The sequence below is a fragment of the Lynx canadensis genome, chromosome A2 (genome assembly GCF_007474595.2).
Source record: "Lynx canadensis isolate LIC74 chromosome A2, mLynCan4.pri.v2, whole genome shotgun sequence".
NCBI classification, from domain to species: Eukaryota; Metazoa; Chordata; class Mammalia; order Carnivora; family Felidae; genus Lynx; species Lynx canadensis.
Window position 1 is genome coordinate 51,213,071 of NC_044304.2, and position 19,041 is coordinate 51,232,111.

At 44.0% G+C, this 19,041-nt stretch overlaps 1 protein-coding gene and 1 long non-coding RNA gene across 3 annotated transcripts; one reads left to right on the forward strand and one right to left on the reverse strand.

Annotated features, from left to right (window-relative positions):
* The first annotated feature begins 66 nt into the window (after positions 1 to 66).
* LOC115508536 lies at positions 67 to 7,584 on the forward strand. Its single transcript, XR_003967035.1, has 4 exons — positions 67 to 195; positions 846 to 1,080; positions 1,476 to 1,560; positions 6,647 to 7,584. It is a non-coding gene; the product is annotated as an uncharacterized LOC115508536 (long non-coding RNA).
* On the reverse strand, positions 4,828 to 16,705 carry CIDEC (cell death inducing DFFA like effector c). 2 transcript variants are annotated; one of them, XM_030307367.1, is made up of 6 exons: positions 16,656 to 16,705; positions 15,265 to 15,342; positions 14,207 to 14,366; positions 8,463 to 8,621; positions 8,170 to 8,357; positions 4,828 to 5,110 (listed from the first exon to the last, which is right to left on the reverse strand). In XM_030307367.1, exons 2-6 carry the CDS (start codon positions 15,315 to 15,317, stop codon positions 4,948 to 4,950), a joined length of 723 nt encoding a protein of 240 aa, XP_030163227.1. In that variant the 5' UTR covers positions 15,318 to 15,342; positions 16,656 to 16,705; the 3' UTR covers positions 4,828 to 4,947. The 2 variants fall into 2 exon arrangements, with proteins under 2 accessions (XP_030163227.1, XP_030163225.1); XM_030307365.1 differs by lacking the exon at positions 16,656 to 16,705 and adding an exon at positions 15,586 to 15,641.
* Between the last annotated feature and the right edge of the window lie 2,336 nt (positions 16,706 to 19,041).

Sequence of the window (19,041 nt, forward strand, 5' to 3'; positions counted from 1 at the left end):
GTCAGAATGCCTGTCAATACGACTAGCGAGTCGGCTGTCTCAGAGGCGTGAGAAGGCGGAGCTTTGCCTTCCTGCAGGCAGAAAATGTTTTTCTCGCAGTCTACGCTTTTGAGGAAACTGAGGCACAGAGCAGCTAAGGAATTTACTCGCGATCACAGGACTTGTCTTAGGACAAAACAGGAACGAAAGATTAAGGTACTCTGATTACCATTCCAATTCATAGGAGCTTCTGACTTCAAAAAACCACCTGTGGGGCGCCTGGCTGGCCCAGTAGGTAGAGCATAGGATTTTTGATCCCCACTTTGGGTGTGGAGATTAATTAAAATTAAAATCTTTTTTTTAATGTCTTTTTTTTTTTTTTTTTTTTTTTGAGAGAGAAGAGCGCAAGCGGAGGAGGGACACAGAGAGAGAGGGAGACACAGCATCTGAAGCTGGCTCCAGCCTGTCAGCCCAGAGCCCGATGCAGGGCCCAAACTCGTGTACTGAGAGATCATGACCTGAGCCCAAGTCCAATGTTTAACCGACTGAGCCACACAGGCACCCCTAAATTAAAATCTTAAAACAAAATACCACTGTGCCCAATTTTGTAAGGCGAATTGAGGGGGGAAAAAAAAGTCCCCTTTGGTCCAGTAAGCCTGCTTGGAAGAACAGCCTGGTGCATAATCAATCCAAAAGAAGAAAAGGGCCTGAGGGAGAATGAGATTCACTACAGCATTATTTATCAAAACAAAATCAAAACAAATCTCAAAACTGAAGACATAAATTGTCCTATGATTAGCTCTGTAGGGGACATAAATCTAATATATCACCAATTCAACATTTTTTTAACGCTAACTCTATACCAGGCCCTGGCATCTCTGAGCTGGAATCAGGGATCAACAAGGCAAGCCCTGACAACAAGAAGTTCACCCCGTGGACACAGATCACAGCACACACAGCACACCACAGCCCACCTTGCTAAACCCTGTGCAGATGCTCAGAGAGTAAAAGGAGAGGAGCTGAGTGAAATCAGAGAGCAAGTTCCAGCATGTGTGGTGACAGAAGGGTTGTGAAGAACTAGAAATGCACCAGGAGGAACAGGTACTGGGAAGAAGGGAGGCAGAGGCAGGGAACAACAGGAGAAATGAGATGTTAAGTGAAAAACAAAGAACATGGGTTTTATCCTATAATTACACCTATACAAAACTTACATGCAGCTTGTGTATTATTTATTTACTAAAAAAACTGTAACTTTCAATTCATTGTTCAGGAAAAGACTGAACATCAACAGAGGAGTGGCTAAGTCAGTTGTAGCATATCCATACTATGCAGCCGTTGATTAAGGAATGTGTATGTCTGTATCTGCTTATGTGAATCAGTTTCCAAAATATATTAAAGCAAAAAAGGAAAAGGGAGGACACGTGTGACTAGAATATGCATATGTGTGTGTGATTCACATATATGTATTACATTTTATGCCTTTACATTTCTGAAAGGACACACAAAAACGAGATGGTGTTTGCCTCTGGAGAAGGAATCAGGGGTGAGAAGATGAATGATGATTTTACCCTTTGGAATTGTGTAAGTTTTTTTAATCTTGTTGATATGTTTTGCTGGTTTAAAAATCTAAGCCAGATATGAAAGACTGTATGATTCGTAAAATATTTTAAATGCCAGCCAGGTGCCCCCCCACAAATAATTTTAAGTAAAATTAGGTAGATGGGGGAGCACCTAGGTGTCTCAGTCAGTTAAGCATCTGTCTGTTGATCTCAGCTCAGGTCTCGATCTCAGGGTTGTGAGTTCGAGCCCCATGCTGGGCTCCAGGGTAGACATGAAGGCTACTTAAAAAAAAAAAAAAGAAAAAGAAAACACAGGGCACCTGGGTGGCTCAGTTGGGTGAGCGTCTGATTTCGGCTCAGGTCATGATCTTGCGGTTGTGAGTTCGAGCCCCTAGTCGGGCTCTGTGCTGACAGCTCAGAGCCTGGAGCCTGCTTCAGATTCTGTGTCTCCTTCTCTCTGTGCTCATCCACCGCTTGTGCTCTGTCTCTCAAAAATAAATAAATACAGGGGCGCCTGGGTGGCGCAGTCGGTTAAGCGTCCGACTTTAGCCAGGTCACGATCTCGCGGTCCGTGAGTTCAAGCCCCGCGTCAGGCTCTGGGCTGATGGCTCAGAGCCTGGAGCCTGTTTCCGATTCTGTGTCTCCCTCTCTCTCTGCCCCTCCCCCGTTCATGCTCTGTCTCTCTCTGTCCCAAAAATAAATAAACGTTGAAAAAAAAAATTAAAAAAAAAAATAAATAAATACATGTAAAAAAAATAAAAAAAAAAGAAAACAGTAGAAATGAATTTTTTTAAAGGCTATATGATTCTACTTACATGACATTTTAGAAAAGGAGGCAAGCTATATTGGCAGAAAAGAGTCAAGGGTCGGGTGAGTAGAGGTTGGGAAGTAGAGCATAAGGGAACTTTTTGGCATGCTAGAAATGGTGGTTACATAACAGTATGAATTTGCCAAAACTAAAAAACAAACAAACCCAAACTTAATTGTCTATACCTTAAAAGGGGAAAATTCATTTTATGTGAATTATACCTCAAGAAACTTATCTTTTTATTTTTAATTCAAAGATTTAAATAATCACTTTTTGAATAGGTGTACCCGAATAGAGACAGAACTGACAAGACATTTGGCAAGAGTGCAAGTGGTTTTTATCTTGTTTTGGGCTCAGACAGTACTGTGCTTTGTCATAAGGCCCCACAGCATTTTAAAAACCCTCTTCTGAAAGTCCTCCTGTGCTTTCATAATAAGTACCAGCTTGAGCAAAAGTGGAAAGACTAAGGCCCAGGGGCTGGTACACGGTGTGCCTTAACTGCAACAGACCTCTCCTCCACTGAGGGCACTTGGCCATGGGAGAGGCCGTTTTCCCACTTGGACTGGCCTCAGGCTCTCTGAGGTCCCGTGCTCTCTGGAATTTTTCTTTCATATACACTAGCCTCATCAAAGACTGCCCTCTCCTGTTCACTGCCCACAGCTGGTATGACTCCATTAGTCTCCAGGTTCCTGGAGGAAAAGAAAGAACCTAATATTCCCTGAGCTGAGAGGGCTCAATGCCAAGAGACTGTGGTCAGTCACTCAAAACTTACTTGTGAAACTCTGAGTCTTAGGAGGAGGAAAGATTGGACACATTCCAAACTTCTGCCACCCTTAGCCCAACTCGGCTTATGACTAACTTCACCAGAGGGGCAGGTAGCTTACTTAAAAAAAAATTAAAAAAAGATTAAAAAAAAAAAGGACACTTGGCTGGCTCAAGCAGTAGAGCATGCAACTCTTGATATCAGGGTTGTGAGTTCAAGCCCCAGATTGGGCATTAGGTGTAGCGTTTACTTAAAAATTAAATAGGGGTGCCTGGGTGGCTCAGTCGGTTAAGTGTCCGACTTTGGCTCAGGTGTTGATCTCACAGTTTGTGAGTTCGAGCCCCGCATTGGGCTCTGTGCTGACAGCTCAGAGCCTGGAGCCTGCTTCAGATTCTGTGTCTCCCTCTCTCTCTGTCTCTTCCCCACTCTTACTCTGTCTCTCTCAAAAATAAACATTAGAAAAAATGTTTTTAATTAAATACATAAATACATTAATGTTAAAAAAAGAAGAAAAGAAGAAGGGCAAGTTGGTCGTAGCCTCTGCATGTGCTTGTATGAACATGGTGCCTCCACATGGAAAGGCCTACCCTGCAGAGCCAGGACAGCACTGAGCCAGGCCTCTAGCCATAAATGCAAGAGCAGGAAAGCCCAGAATAGAAACTATTTTCCTGTTAGCTCTGCACCCCTCCCACACATGGCTGCAGGTTTGGATCAGCTGCCAGCAATAACTCTCCAGACTCTAGCTTTGGCAACACAGGCCTTTATACTTAATAAACCCATCTAGGCTTTATATTCAGGGTCATAAATGACACATTTTTGAATGTGAGAGTCATAGACTAAAGCATAGTCACCTGCAAACTTTGCCTTTCATGCTTATCTTGTTTGAGTTGCCCTATTGTGGAAAAATGCCAGCTCACACTGATGAGAAACTAATATTTTTTGTGGCTACAGAACAGCTTATTTTGAAATCCTGAAGTTGACAGTGCTGAACATGAAAGGTAAACTATCTGGCAAGCTACGGAGAGCGTTGGTGGAGGGTTCTGGTACAGCCTGATTAGTATGTTCCCGCCTAAACACTTAAAAGGGTGTAATAAAATGTAATACTGAGAAATTAGAAGAGTGCCTTAGTCCCACCCTGTCACTCAAAGCCCTTCTGATAGGCAGATTTATTCTGGAAATTTTCCTTTACTGTTTTGGTTATGTGGTCTGCTCAAGTCTCTGATGAAGCAGACATTAGTTCCAGAATCAACTGCAATTCTTTTTTTTTTTTTTTTTTTTTTGGCAGAAAAAGTCCTGTGCCTATAACCCCACATTTTGAAGAATGGTTTGACAGTAGATTCCTCTCCTCCCTTAGACCTTTCCAACCTTCCAGGCAGAACCCCACCCTCACCCCCAAAGAACACAGGCAAAGATGTATTAGCATAAATAATTTAATGCAAACTCTCTAGTAACATACACTAGTGGACTTGACAGTTCACTCAGGAGTATCAGGGCTGAGGGACCAGGAGGTGGGGAGCGCGATGAAAGTAGAGCATGTGAAAACAGGTAGCTGAGGGGCAGACCTCATGCTAGCCTGCTGGTGACCCGTCTTGGTCAGCTAAACTACCCTGGACAGGAAGTAGCTGGGCCAGGCTAAGAACGCTCAGTTCTCCTTTCCCGGCCTATCCCAGATTTCTGACCTTTTCCCTTGGGAAGCCTTCTTCATTCGAGGTCCTGGGAGGTGAGGAAGGTGTGGCAAGATAAGAAGCTGCCTAACTGGGTTTGTAGGTGCTACTAGCTGAGCATGGGGGCCCCCCGTCTATTCCTTCTCTGGGGAATGCCTCCAAGGACTTGGGCCTTCACTGCAGCATCTTCAGACAGGATGGGATGAGCGATGGAGCTTTGCCCTCAGGGGGCTGCCCTCCCTCTGTGGCATCCAGGAACTGTTGCATATAACACGATGTGCCAAGCAGCACATGGCCTGTGGCCTGCATGCTGAAGAGGGCCCAACGAAGAGCTTCCCTGGATGGAAGAAAAAGGCACTAGAGTCAAAACACAAAGAAAACCCCTCCCTACAGCCTCTAAATGCTACCTCCATAATTTCATAAATTGTAGAGTGATGTGTCAACAGGAACAGATGCTGCCTTCCCTTAGCAAATGGGAAAGGGTCTACAGACATTGCCTGCAATCATGCCTTAACTGAGATGTCCGTCACCTCCCTATTTTCTCATGGAAAATTCACCCTCATTTAATAAGACCTTTAATTTTTGCAATACTGCTTTAGGCCAGCCAGATTAATCTCCATCCCATGGCGCTGTCCTTCATGACGTCTGTTCTAGACTCTGAGACCTTTCCAAGTCATGTGTAGTCTAGCTAATGTTCAGAGCGCTGGACATGAAGATCTTCATGCTTGGTATTGCAGTGTAATGAGAACAGAATTTGAGTCAAATAGGCCAGAGTTCTAATCCAGTCTTATCAGCTGTGTGAAGGTTGGCAAACTGCTATAGTTCTGAGCTTCTGCTTCCCCAACCATAAAATAAGATCATACTATTTTGATCCCTCACAGCGTTCTGAGGTTGAAATAACCTAAGTCACTTAATGTGGAGCCTAATAGGTAGATGAGTAGGGTAAACGTGGGGTCAAGAGTAGCTGGTGGAATGCTTGACTACTTCAACCAAGTTCTTGTCCAAATCTATTTAAAAGAGATAGACGAGGAAGAGTCACTAGGGGTGTTTAGTCCTAGGGGAGATCAGGGAGGGGAAAACAAAAGGAAAATAAAGACTTTCTGGCTGGTATTAAAACTTATAAACTGTTAACCTTCATTCAATAAATGAACTTATGGTTAAGGTATAGGGAGACAAAGATGATCAGAACTCTAAACATCTACACATGAAAATTCTTTAAAATGTTAAAGGCTATACCTGAGAAGTATACCCATTTCTCAAATTAGAGTACTAAGGCTTAAAACCAGCTGTCCAGCCATAAATAGGAGGGAAATTCTGACACAGACTACCACATGGATGGACCTTGAAAACATTATGCTCAGTGAAAGAAACCAGTCACAAAAGAGCAAGTACTGTGTAAGATCTCTAGACTAGGCAACTTAACAAGATAGAAAGTAGAACCCCCCCCCCCCCACACACACACAAAAGAAAAAGAAAGCAGAACACAGGTTACCAGGGGCTGGGGGAAGGGGGAGTGGAAAGTTGGTGTTTAACGGGGACAGAGTTTCAGTTTGGGATGATGAAAACGTTCTGGAAATTGATAGTGGTAACCGTTGCACAACATTGTGAATGTACTTAATGCCACTGAATTGTACACTTTAAACCAGTTACAATGGTAAATTTTATGTTACGTGTATTTTAAAACAGAACAACAAAAATAAAACTATTATAAAAAAATAAAATAAATATAAAACTATTATTAAAAAAATAATAAAAAGCTGACACCATTAAGTCACCACACCTACTTCAGCTTGTTTTGTTTTTTTGGGTTCAGGTCTGAGAGTCTTACTTCCCCTAAATGCACTGAATTTAAAGGCTGAAGCTTCTATTCTAGGTTTTGAAATCTGCAAACTACCGGCAGCAAGCCCAGATCAAGATGGGGCATGATATGGTGTAGGAGGAATATGGGATTTCTAGCCACAGAACTAGGCTCAAGCCTGTCACTGAATGTCATCTCTGGCAAGGCTTCAGGTCCCTCATCTGCAGACTGGATATGCACAGAATTAACTGAGAAAGCCAAAAGGTCTAGTGTGCTCTAGCTACGTGTGTTCTGACAGAGCTCTGGGGACCCTGAGCAGGATTTCTCAGAAGGCCTCTAAGAACAAGGATCATACGCGTTATCATTCATTCGAATTACTGCTATGTGCCGGCATTCATCAAGGTACTGGGGGCAACAATGGAGCTTGTTCTGACATCTTGTTTATCTCTGGGTCTTAAGCTTACCACATAGGGCCAGGCACACAGTGTGTGCTCAGTAGATGCTAAATGAAGCAATTGGGGAGGACTAGAATCTGTCAGAAGAAACTCGCAAGAAGCCATGCTCTGCTACTCCCTAGCTTTGTGGCTTTGGCATCGTTGGATGCCTCTGCATCAGTGGCTGCATCTGCCTGATGGGGTAGGAATTCATTAGAACACCAGTGGAGCAGCTGAAATTGGGAAACATCACCCTAACAGTACTTGTACCCTAACAGTATTTGTCTTATGATTTAACATATTCTCATGCTTCCCATGTTACTTGATTAGACTTCCACAGTAAAGTAGAAAGTTTGAAAGAAGTTCATTCATCAATACAAATGAGTATTGTCCACAGACTTGCAAGTTAATTCCATCTATGGAAGAACGGTTATTTCATCCCTCCCACCCCCATGGAAAAATCCAGTTTTGTATCTGTGAATTTATCTGTCTTGATGGAGCTGTGTATATTGAATTCTCCTTTGAACTGATTGTAACTTCTTCCTGGTTCTCCCCTTAATTAAAGAGTTCAATAAAATCTTTGACATGTGTTCACTTTTTAAAAACCAATTAGGGGCGCCTGGGTGGCGCAGTCGGTTGGGCGTCCGACTTCAGCCAGGTCACGATCTCGCGATCCGCGAGTTCGAGCCCCGCGTCAGGCTCTGGGCGGATGGCTCGGAGCCTGGAGCCTGTTTCCGATTCTGTGTCTCCCTCTCTCTCTGCCTCTCCCCCGTTCATGCTCTGTCTCTCTCTGTCCCAAAAATAAATAAAAACGTTGAAAAGAAGAAAAAAAATTTTTTTTAAAAAAATAAATAAAAACCAATTAGAAGACTACTTAGGAAAACTTACTATTTTAGGTGAAAAAATAAGTTGTTATGGTGGAAGGTAATTAGAAAAATAATGTATCCCAGTTCCACCTGGAGGAGATATGCCCTTTGGCATAGATATGCCCTTTGGCATCTGCTAAAGCACCAGTTCAGCCATAAAGTTCCCGAAAATGCTGCCATGCTTTGTCAGCATCAACACTAGTCCAAGGCCCTAGAAAGCTGAGGTCCATGTGAACAGAGAGGGACTCTCTCATTGCTGAATACCCACCCTATCCCCAGCTAATCCCAATTCACTCACTTCATGATGCGTTTGGCCCGGTAGCAGTGCAGGTCATAGGAAAGGGAGTAGGTGCCATACAGAGTGGCCTTCACATTCAGGCAACCAATGAAGTCCTGTGGGTTCATCTTGTATAGGTCAAAGGTTACACGGGCCACATCAATCTTCTTGCCGGGCTTACGGGAGAGGGAGAGTTGGTACCTAGTACTCTGTATCAAGAGAAGCCTGTGGTTGGCAACCTACCCCCCACACCCCAAAAAAGGACTTCTCCCAGACTCCCAATGTTCTCCCTACCACACAGGTGGGAACCTCACCTTCTCTGATGGGGGCTGCCATTTCTGCCCCTTCTGGAGGACCATGAACACTGTGTCATCCCCCAGGGCTTGGAAATACTCTTCTGTCTCAACAATTGTACCATCTTCCTCCAGCACCAGGAAGAAGGGCTTGTCTGCCAGCATCAGGGTGTCCCGGACCTGGAGAATAAGATCAGTGATGTTTCTGCCATCCCCATACAGCCACAGAGCATGAGGAAAATCCATATTACATCATCTCAGCTGCCAGGGAAAGAGCAAGTGGATAAGGATCTATGGGAAAAAGACCTGGAATCCAGGCTCTTGCTGTGGGAATCACAATCCAAAGATTCTGTATTATGGTCCTTCTTGGTACCTGGCTTCATGGTTATGTTCTGGAACAGTGCTGTCCAAAAAAATATAATGGGAATCACATATGTAATTTTTTATTGAGAATATAATATAATATACATGAATATAATTCATGTATCATAAATTTCACCTTAAAAATTTTTTTTAATATTTATTTTTAAGAGAGAGAGAGAGAGAGGGGCGCCTGGGTGGCGCAGTTGGTTAAGCGTCCGACTTCAGCCAGGTCACGATCTCGCGGTCCGTGAGTTCGAGCCCCGCGTCGGGCTCTGGGCTGATGGCTCAGAGCCTGGAGCCTGTTTCCGATTCTGTGTCTCCCTCTCTCTCTGCCCCTCCCCCGTTCATGCTCTGTCTCTCTCTGTCCCAAAAATAAATAAAATTTGAAAAAAAAAAAAAAAGAGAGAGAGAGAGAGAGAAACAAAGGGCGAGCAGGGGAGGGGCAGACAGAGAGGAAAACACAGAATCCAAAGCAGTCTCCAGGCTCTGAGCTGTCAGCACAGAGTCCAATGTGGGGCTTGAACCCATGAACTGCGAGATCATGACCTGAGCCTAAGTCAGACACTTAACTGACTGAGCCACACAGGTACCCCCAAATTCACCTTTTAAAGTATACAATTAATGGGGTGCCTGGGTGACTCAGTCGGCTAAGCCTCAGAATCTTGGTTTCAGCTGGGGTCCTGATCTTGTGGTTTGTGGTTTCAAGCCCCACATCAGGCTCTGTGCTGATGGTGTGGAGCCTGCTTGGGATTCTCTCTCTCTCCCTCTCTCTCTCTGCCTCTCCCCCACTCATGCTCTCTCTCTCAAAATAATAAATGAGTAAACTTAAAAAGTATACAATTGGGGCGCCTGGGTGGCGCAGTCGGTTAAGCGGCCGACTTCAGCCAGGTCACGATCTCGCGGTCCGTGAGTTCGAGCCCCGCGTCAGGCTCTGGGCTGATGGCTCGGAGCCTGGAGTCTGTTTCCGATTCTGTGTCTCCCTCTCTCTCTGCCCCTCCCCTGTTCATGCTCTGTCTCTCTCTGTCCCAAAAATAAATAAACGTTGAAAAAAAAAAATTAAAAAAAAAAAAGTATACAATTCATTGTGTTTTAGAATATTCACCAAGTTGTACAACCATCACTACTATCTGATTTCAGAACATTTTCATCACCCCAAAAGAAACCCAGTACCCATTAGCAGTCATTCCCCATCCCCCAGCCCATGACAACCTCTACTGTCTGTCTCTATGGATTTGCCTATTCTGGACATTTCATATAAATGGAATCATATATAATATGTGGTCTTTTTAGACTAACTTCTTTTCCTCAGTATGTTTTCAAGGTTCATCTATGTTGTAACATGATTCATTTCTTTTTCTGGCCAAATTATATTCTACTATATAGGGATATCTCATTTTTAATCCATTCATCAGTTAACATAGACATTTGGGTTGTTTCCATTTTTTGAGTATTATGAATACTGCTGTTATGAGTATTCATGTATGGGTTTGCGAGTGAACATATGTTTTCAGTTTTCCTGGGTATATACCTAGGACTGGAAATGCTGAGTCACACAATTAACTGTATGTTTAACTTTTTGAGGAGCTGCAAAACTATTTTCCAAAGCAGCTATATCAGTTTATATTCCGACTAGCAATGTGTGAAGATTCCAATTTCTTCACATCTTCATTGGTACTTGTTATTGTCTGTCCTTTATTTATTTATTTACTTATTTAATGTTTATTTATTTTTGAGAGAGAGAGAGAGAATATGAGCAGGGGAGGGGCAGAGAGAGAGGGAATGTCTGTCCATTATTTTAGCCATTCTAGTGGGTATGAAGCAGATTTGATTTGAATTCCCTAATGACTAATGATGTTGGACATCTTTTCATATGTTATTAGCCATTTATATATTATCTTTAATTTTTTAATGTTTATATTTGAGAGAGAGAGAGAGAGAGAGAGGAGAGGTAGAGAGAGAGGATCCCAAAAAGGCTCTGTGCTGTCAGTGCAGAGCCTGACATGAGGCTCTAACTCACGAACTGTGAGATCATGACCTGAGCTGAAATCAAGAGTCAGACGCTTAACTGACTGAGCCACCCAGGCACCCCATTTATATATTTTCTTAGAGAAAAGTCTATTCCATTTTTTTGGCCAATTTTTTTATTAAAATTTTTTAACGTTTATTTATTGTTGAGAGACAGAGCATGACCATGGGAGGGGCAGAAAGAGGGGGAGACACAGAATTCGAAACAGGTTCCAGGCTCTGAGGCATCAGCACAGAGCCCGACGTGGGGCTTGAACTCACAAACCGCAAGATCATGACCTGAGCCTAAGTTGGATGCTTTACCAACTGAGCCACCCAGGCACCCTGTTTTTTTGGCCAATTTTTAATTGGGTTATCTTTTTATTGTTGAGTTATAGAAGTTCTTTATGTATTCTTGATATTAGATCCTTATCATATATGAGATTTGCAAATATTTTCTCCCATTCTGTAGGTTGTCTTTTAATTTTGTTAATAACACATATTGATACACGGAAGTGTTTAATGTTGATGAAGATTGATTTTTTTCCTCTGATTGCTTGTGCTTCAATGCCTTATCTAAGAAACCAGTCATGAAGACTTACACCTGTTTACTTCTAAGAGTTTTATAGTTTTAACTCTTTGATACATTTTGACTTAATTTTGTTCATGGCATGAGGTAGGGATGCAACTTCATTATTTTGCATGTGGATATTCCATTGTCCTAGCACTATTTATTGAAAAGACTATTCTTTCTTCTGTCAAAAAATCAATTGTCCATTGATACATGGGCTTATTTCTGGAGTTTCAATTCCATTCTATTGATTTGTATGTATTATGAGTTCCCAAATTCACATATTGAAATCCTAAGTCACAGTACCTCAGAATCTGGCTGTCTTTGTAGATAGAGTCTTTAAAGAGGTAATTAAAATGATGTCATTAAGATGGGCCCTAACCCAATATTACTGGTATTCTTATAAGAAGGGGAGTTTAGGATACAGAGACATACTCAGAGAAAGACCATGTAAACATGAAGACAGCCATCTATAAGTCAAGAACAGAGGCCTTAGAATAAACCAACCCTGACAGCACCTTGATCTCAGACTTCCAGCCTCCAGATTTGAGAGAAAATAAATTTCTGTTAAGTATCAGTCTGTGATACTTTGCCATGGAAGCCCTAGAAAACTAATAGAGTGTCTTTCCTTATGTCAATACCACAGAGTTGATTACTGTAGCTTTGTAGTAAGTTTTGGAATCAGGAAGTGTGAGTCTTCCAAGTTTGTCTTTTTCCAAGATTGTTTTAGCTATTTTGGTTCTGGTTCATAGAAATAATTCTATGTAAGTTTTAGGATAAGCTTGTCAATATCTGTAAAAAGAGTAGCTGGAATTTGATGGGGATTGCACTGAATCTGCAGATCAATTTGGGAAGTATTGCCATCTTAACATTAAGTCTTCTGTGAGATCCTGACCTGAGCCAAAATCAAGATTGGACGCTCAACTGACTGAGCCACCCAGGTGCCCCTTTGGAAGATTTTTTAAAATTAATTTTGAGGGGCACCTGGGTGGCTCAGTTGGCTGAGTGTCTGAATCTTGATTTCAGCTTCAGTCATGATCTCACGGTTCATGAGTTCGAACCCCTCATCCAGCTCTCTGCTGTCAGCGCTGAGCCTGCTTTGGATGCTCTATCCCCCTATTTCTCTGCCCCTCCTCTCTCTCTCTCTCTCTCTCAAAAATAAATAAACATTAAAAAAATAATAATAAACTAAAAATCTTTCAAAGGCTTATTGTTATCTTTTAAAATGAAATCCCTCTGTTCTTTTCCATGGCCAATAAGGGACTTATACTCTGGTCACTGCCAACCATATCACCTTACCCTTTTTCCCTCACTCTCTGCTCCTTTCTTTATATTGCCAAACTTGGAAAAGCAGTCCAGATAGGCTGATGTCCTCCCTGCTCCATTAGTAAGATTCACTTCTGACCTGTGTTCCATCTTGGGAAGATGGACACTCACTCTTGTTTTTCCTTGCATCCTTTGGAGTTAGGATTCTGACTTGGGATCCCCAAACTCAGTGGCTATAAGAATCTCCTGAAGCAACTGCTTAAAATGACAACACCTCAGCTTCACTCATGACCTAATCAGTCCCAGGGCGTGCATTCTGGGAAGCCATATGTGACAAGTCCATTTTAGCACTGGAAGTGGTCCCCAGCCCTCAGGTGAAAAAACACTACCAAGTCTAGACTCAAGTGTGAAAAAGTCCTTTTGATTCAGGGCATAAAAAATTGGTGTGTCACAGCCACAAGCCTCACAAGAGAGGGGAGATTGGCTCCCATGAAGAAGAACAGACCTAATTCACAGAAACAGGGGAGGGACTCCAGAATAGAGGCTTAGGTAAGCTATGATTTCTATATGTTAAACAAACTGTAGTAATCAGAAGCCTAATCCAAATGTGTAATCTGTGCCAGGCAACTGGGACATCCCCTAGAGTGCATAAGCTAATGAGGCAGTGAGGCACAAGACTAATAAAGAGCAAGATTAGATGAGGCTATAGGAGAGGCTGGGGAGAAGTTACCCCCAGCCTAGTAGAAAGGGAACATGGAAACGGGAAAGGGTGTCATTCTTGGCGGCTGTTACTACCATCCACGAGAGCTGTGTCTTTTGTTTCCTGCTCTAGAAGCTTACCTGATCAATAGTTTGAAGAGTCTTCCACAGCGGTTAACAAAGCCTGCCATGGAAAGCCAGTGTAGGAGATGGATGGAAGAACTGCCCTGGCTGAAGGGAGGAAATGGGGAAGAGAATCTCTAAAATCTTACCTATTTCCCCAACTTCCAGGCATGTGTACAATGGAAAAGAGAACCTAAGGGTCTTTCCAGTAAGAAAAATATGCCTCAGGGGCGCCTGGTGGCTCCAACTCTTGGTTTCAGCTCAGGTCATGATCTCACAGTTTGTGAGTTCGGCCCCATGTTGGGCTCTGCACTGACAGTGTGGAGTCTGCTTGGGATTTCTCTCTCCCTCCCTCTCTGCCCCTTGCCAGCTTGCACGCACTCTGCCTCAAAACGTAAATAAACATTAAAAAATAAAAAAAAAAGAAAAATATGCTCTGAAAATGCCACTGATCTACTGTTGTAGATATAGGATGGCAATCCTATAGGTATTCTGCTGCAATATACTGCCCTCCCCTTGTCACCAGACAGACATCATTAATCCATTGGACAGCACTCCAGGCAGGCATTACCAACTCATTAGAGTGGGCATCAGAAAGGAAATCTCACCATCTAACCTATGAACTCCATCCCTGCTGAAGTCCCAGCTCATGACTCAGAGGACAGAGGAAGCCAGCAGGGCCAGCACTCAGCCACACTCCCAGTGGTTGGGCTGTGCTGAGGGTAGTCCTGTCCCTCACCTTGTGGAGGAGGTCCTTGAGACTGTGCGCCATGATGCCCTTCCGCACACTCCGGTCAGCAGTGCTTACTCTGCAGGGCCGGGCCTTGGGGGCTTCCAGGCTGGACTCGGTCAGTAGCTGCTGGGTCACCATTGAGGTGCAGGTGCTCACTGCCACATGCCTGCGGGCAATTTGGAGCATCAGAATGAGCAGCCTGCTGCCTCCCAGCCCTCACCCCTCTCAGGGAACTTACTCCCCTACCCCTGTAGGTTGAGCTCATCATATTCTTCTTCCTCTATCACCCACCAGGCTTGCTCTAAGACTTACCGGTATCACTAAAAGTCCTGTTAGATCAATGCATCTCAAACTTCAGTGATCATTTTAAGTCCTCAAGAGACCTGATTCTGATTCAGGAGGTCCGGGTGGAAGCTGGGATTCTATATGTCTAATAAGTTTTGGAGTGGCATTGATGCTGTTGGTTGACACTGACCATGATGAGTAGCAAGATGATAGGAGACCCATCCCACGTTCCCCAATACCAACTTTCTTCTCTTGGCCTCTTTCTTCCCACCCGTAAAGTGAAATGAAGTGGCAAAGCTGAGGTCAATGTAAGCTAGTTTTGAATTCTGATATACATGACGTAGAACCAGAAGAGTAGAGGGGGAACCTCGGTTTTGGAGTCAGACCCAAGTTTGAATCTTGGTTCTACTACCCATTTGTTAGGTGATGAAGAGCACCCCTTCTGTGCCTCAGTGTCCCCATCTATTAATTTGGTGTAATAATCCCCACTTCCCAAAGTTGTGATGAGGTTTAAATGAGATCAAGAATGAAGGTCCAAGCACAGTGTCTACCTTTTTCTACTCAATATGTGGTAGCAGTGTGGGGAGAGGATACCAACCTTAAAGTCACCTGAGGGCTTGTCGAAAGTGCAAAATCTGGGTCCTACTCCAGACCTCCTAAATCAATATCTACATTTTAACAAGATGCCCTGGTGACTTGGGAGCTTGTTGAAGTTTGAGAAGGTCTGCCTTATAGCTCACAGGTAGCTCCCCTTTGTTTCTACCCTTGGCTCTCCTCACCTGGAGAAGGACTTGGGGTAGAGAAGGCTGAGGGACTTCATGGCATATTCCATCCTTGTCACCTGGATAGTGTTGGGCCTGAGAACGAAATAGAAAAGCTAGTTAGGGTGGGAACAGAAGGTCCCTTTCATCATTCGACACAGTGCAGCCTCACCTCCATCCAGTGAACCTCCACTCTGGTCTCTCCTCTCAACTCACACATGCCTTCCCAGCCCTCCTGTCCAATCCCGTGCTTGCCAACTGGGACCAAACTGGAAAGCCCCTCTGGACCCAGGCTCGGCCCCACTCGGCAGCTCCTCCTTTCTCCCCAGGACTACTCACTCCATGTTTCTCCGACCCTGTCTCTGGTCACACTGATCAGGGATCCCCAATTGGGTCTGAAGAGGCCCTATCTGGTTAGTTCCTGCCCCTGGGAGCAGAGTTCATGCTACGCTGGCAGGAGGTGAGTCACACCACCTCCGTCTTCTGGGGATTGTTTCCTCACCTACAGTCCAGAGACCTCACAGGCCAGGCTCACACAGGCCAGGCAGCCCAGTCTAAGCCCACTCTCTCTTTCGTGTGTCCTTGAACCCCTCCTGAGGCTTTCCATTGGCCAGAGGATTTTCTGTGACAATGGATGATAGATGTGTTCTATATCCTTTCTCCCCAGTCCCAGAGCTGCGAGCTTCATGTGGCTATTGAACACTGGAAATGTGGCCAGTACAAATGAGGAGCTAGATTTTTAACTTTAGTTAATGTTAACTAATTTAAATTGAAATAGCCACTGTGGCTTATAGCTACTGGCAACCAGACTGCACAGTAGAGATCCAGCTATCTGATAGCCCTGGGCTCACCTGACACTTTCTCTCCTAAACCTCTCTGCTTCAGCTCTTTCAAGCTCCAACTGTCTGTGGAGACAGCTCCTTCCACCTGCAACATACTCCTCTGGCCCAGGGCTAAACATATGCAACCTTGAAACCCCAATTTCCCTATATTCCACTCTTTGGAAAGCCATTTTAGGTGGCTCACACAGTCTCCTCTTCATCTTGCCCTTCCTACTTCCTAGTCAAGTGTGCCTCATTGTCTGTTTCTGCCTTCCCCCCACTGATCCTTGGGTGCCTCTCCCTGAGATGTTCTCCCTATTCCCAGCTCAGAGAGGGCCTGACACAGTGCAAGGGGCTTAAGGAGTGGTCATGGAACAAAGAGCCCCCTCCCCAGTCAGGTAAAATCAGTCTTTCCTTCTGACAACTTGGGGATTCTCTAGACCAGCCCTATCTGTGAACCCCCCAACTAGCACTACCCAAGTCCGTTTGCTTCAGTCTCACTCCTCACTCCCCGTCCAAAGCCAAACTCTGCCAAGTTCACTTCACCTGCTCTCCAGGAGCTGCCCCATCAAGAACCCAAAAACTTACCTCCCCCCTCACAGCTTCCTTACTTCCTTAAGACACTGCCTAGCCCAGCCCAGCCCTCCCTCCATTTTATTTCCAGGTCCCAGGGAAGCCCCTCCCCTGGTCTTCAGCCCCAGCTGGGGAAAAGAGCAGGGGAATGAGTGTGCAGTTCTTTCCCTTGGGATTTCGGGCCAGCCTAACTTCCAGAAAAGGCCCGAAAGGAGGGGAAAAGGCATGTTTTGTAAGCTGTGGGCCAGGCTCAGGACGTGATATCAGTCACAGAGGGCACAGAAAACAGGCAGATGTGAGTTGTGTTCCCAGCTCCACTTGAGTTCACTGAGTGTAGACCAATTATCTCACTTCTGTGAACCCATTTCTCTCACCTGCACAACAGGGATAATCATTCCTGTGTTAGTGGATTGAGGTGAGGATTTGTGATAATAAAAGTAAAGGGCTTTGCAACAGAGACACATAATAGGTAGAAGTGAGTATTGGTGTTGTAATATTATTAATGAATAACAGTAGAGGGGTGCCTGGGTGGACACTCAATTGAGTGTCCCACTTTGGCTGAGGTCATGATCTCATGGCTCATGAGTTCGAGCCCCGTATCTGGCTCATTGCATTTAGCACAGAACCTGCTTTGGATCCTCTATCTCCATCTCTCTCTGCCCCTCCCCCGCTTGCACTCTCTCTCTCAAAAATAAATAAACTACAAAATAATAATAATAATAGTAGAGACTAAAGCTAGCTGAAATGTGTAGTGGTTAAGAGTATAAGGTCTTACCCTTGACCCAGCAATCCTACTCCTATATATATTCATTGTATCTCATTCAATCTTTATTTTATATATATATATATAAAATAACCACACCCAACTAGCTAGTTTTATTGGAGGAGGGCACATGGAGTTAATAATGTGAAGACAGTTGGGACCTGAGGTTGGAAAGAACACCCTCCCCTCCCTATACATGGCTAAAGCCCCAAATAAAAAATAACCAACTATGGGAGAGCAGCTGAGTCAGCGACTGAGGGCTGGGAAGGGAACATCACGGAACCTGAGGGCAGCAGAAGAGATCATGCACGTGCTGGGAGGGCAACTAACATGAGTACAAGTCTTTGTGTCTTCCACATTGGTCCATATAAATATATATAGAGAAGTTATTCACTTTCCCCTGCTCTCCTCTCTGTTCTGTGCTGCTTGCCACAGACACAACTCCTCTTTCCATATATATATGTATTCAAGAGAAATGAAAACGTATGTCCACACCAAAACTTATACACGAGTGTTCATAGCATTGTTTATAATAGCCAAAAGGTAGAAACAACTCAAATGTTCATGAATTGGTGAATGGATTTTATCAATAAAAATATAAAATGTAAAAAATATAAAAATGTAGCATATCTGACAAACCATAAGAGACTCTTTTTTTTTAATGTTTATTTGTTAAAAAATTTTTTTAATGTTTATTTTTGAGAGAGACAGAGACAGAATGCAAGTGGGTTAGGGGCAGAGAGAGAGGGAGACACAGAATCCGAAGCAGGCTGCAGGCTCTGAGCTGTCAGCACAGAGCCTGATGCGGGGCTAAAACCCACGAACCGTGAGGTGAGATCATGACCTGAGCCGGAGTCTGATGCTCAATCCACTGAGCCACCCAGGCGCCCCTAATGTTTATTTGTTTTTGAGAGAGACAGAGTATGAGTGGGGGAAGGGCAGAGAGAGAGAGGGAGACAGAGAATCCAAAGCAGGCTCCAAGCTGTCAGCGCAGAGTCTGACTGGGGGCTGGAACTCACGAACCATGAGATCATGACCTGAGCCAAAGTCAGACACTTAACCAACCAAGCCACCCAAGTGCTCCATGAGAGACTCTTAACTATAGAAAACAAACTGAAGGTTGCTGGAGGGGAGGTGGGTGGAAGATGGACTAAATGGGTGATGGGCACAAAGGAGAGCCCTTGTTATGATGAGCGTTGGTGTTATGTTTAAGTGATGAATCACTAGATTCTGCTCCTGAAACCAATATTACACTATATGTTAACTAACTAGAATTTATTTATTTTTTTTTAAATGTTTATTTACTTTTGAGACAGAGAGAGACAGGATGAATGGGGGAGGGTCAGAGAGAGAGAGGGAGACACAGAATCCGAAACAGGCTCCAGGCTCTGAGCTGCCAGCACAGAGCCCGACGCGGGGCTTGAACTCACGCACCGCAAGATCATGACCTGAGCCGAAGTCGGATGCTTAACCGACTGAGCCACCCAGGCGCCCCTTAACTAACTAGAATTTAAATAAAAACTTGAAACAAAACAAAATATGGCATATCCATAATGTAATATTATTTGTCAATAAAAAGGATACATGCTACTATGTGGATAAACTTTGAAAACATGCAAAGTGAAAGAAGCCAATCAC

Coding starts and splice junctions, on each gene's coding strand:
- CIDEC (XM_030307365.1), bottom strand. Junction 8,622..14,206: donor TCAAGGACCTCCTCCACAAG/GTGAGGGACAGG, acceptor CTTATTCTCCAG/GTCCGGGACACCCTGATGCT. Junction 5,111..8,169: donor CGGGCCAAACGCATCATGAA/GTGAGTGAATTG, acceptor TCTTCCATCCAG/GGAAGCTCTTCGTTGGGCCC.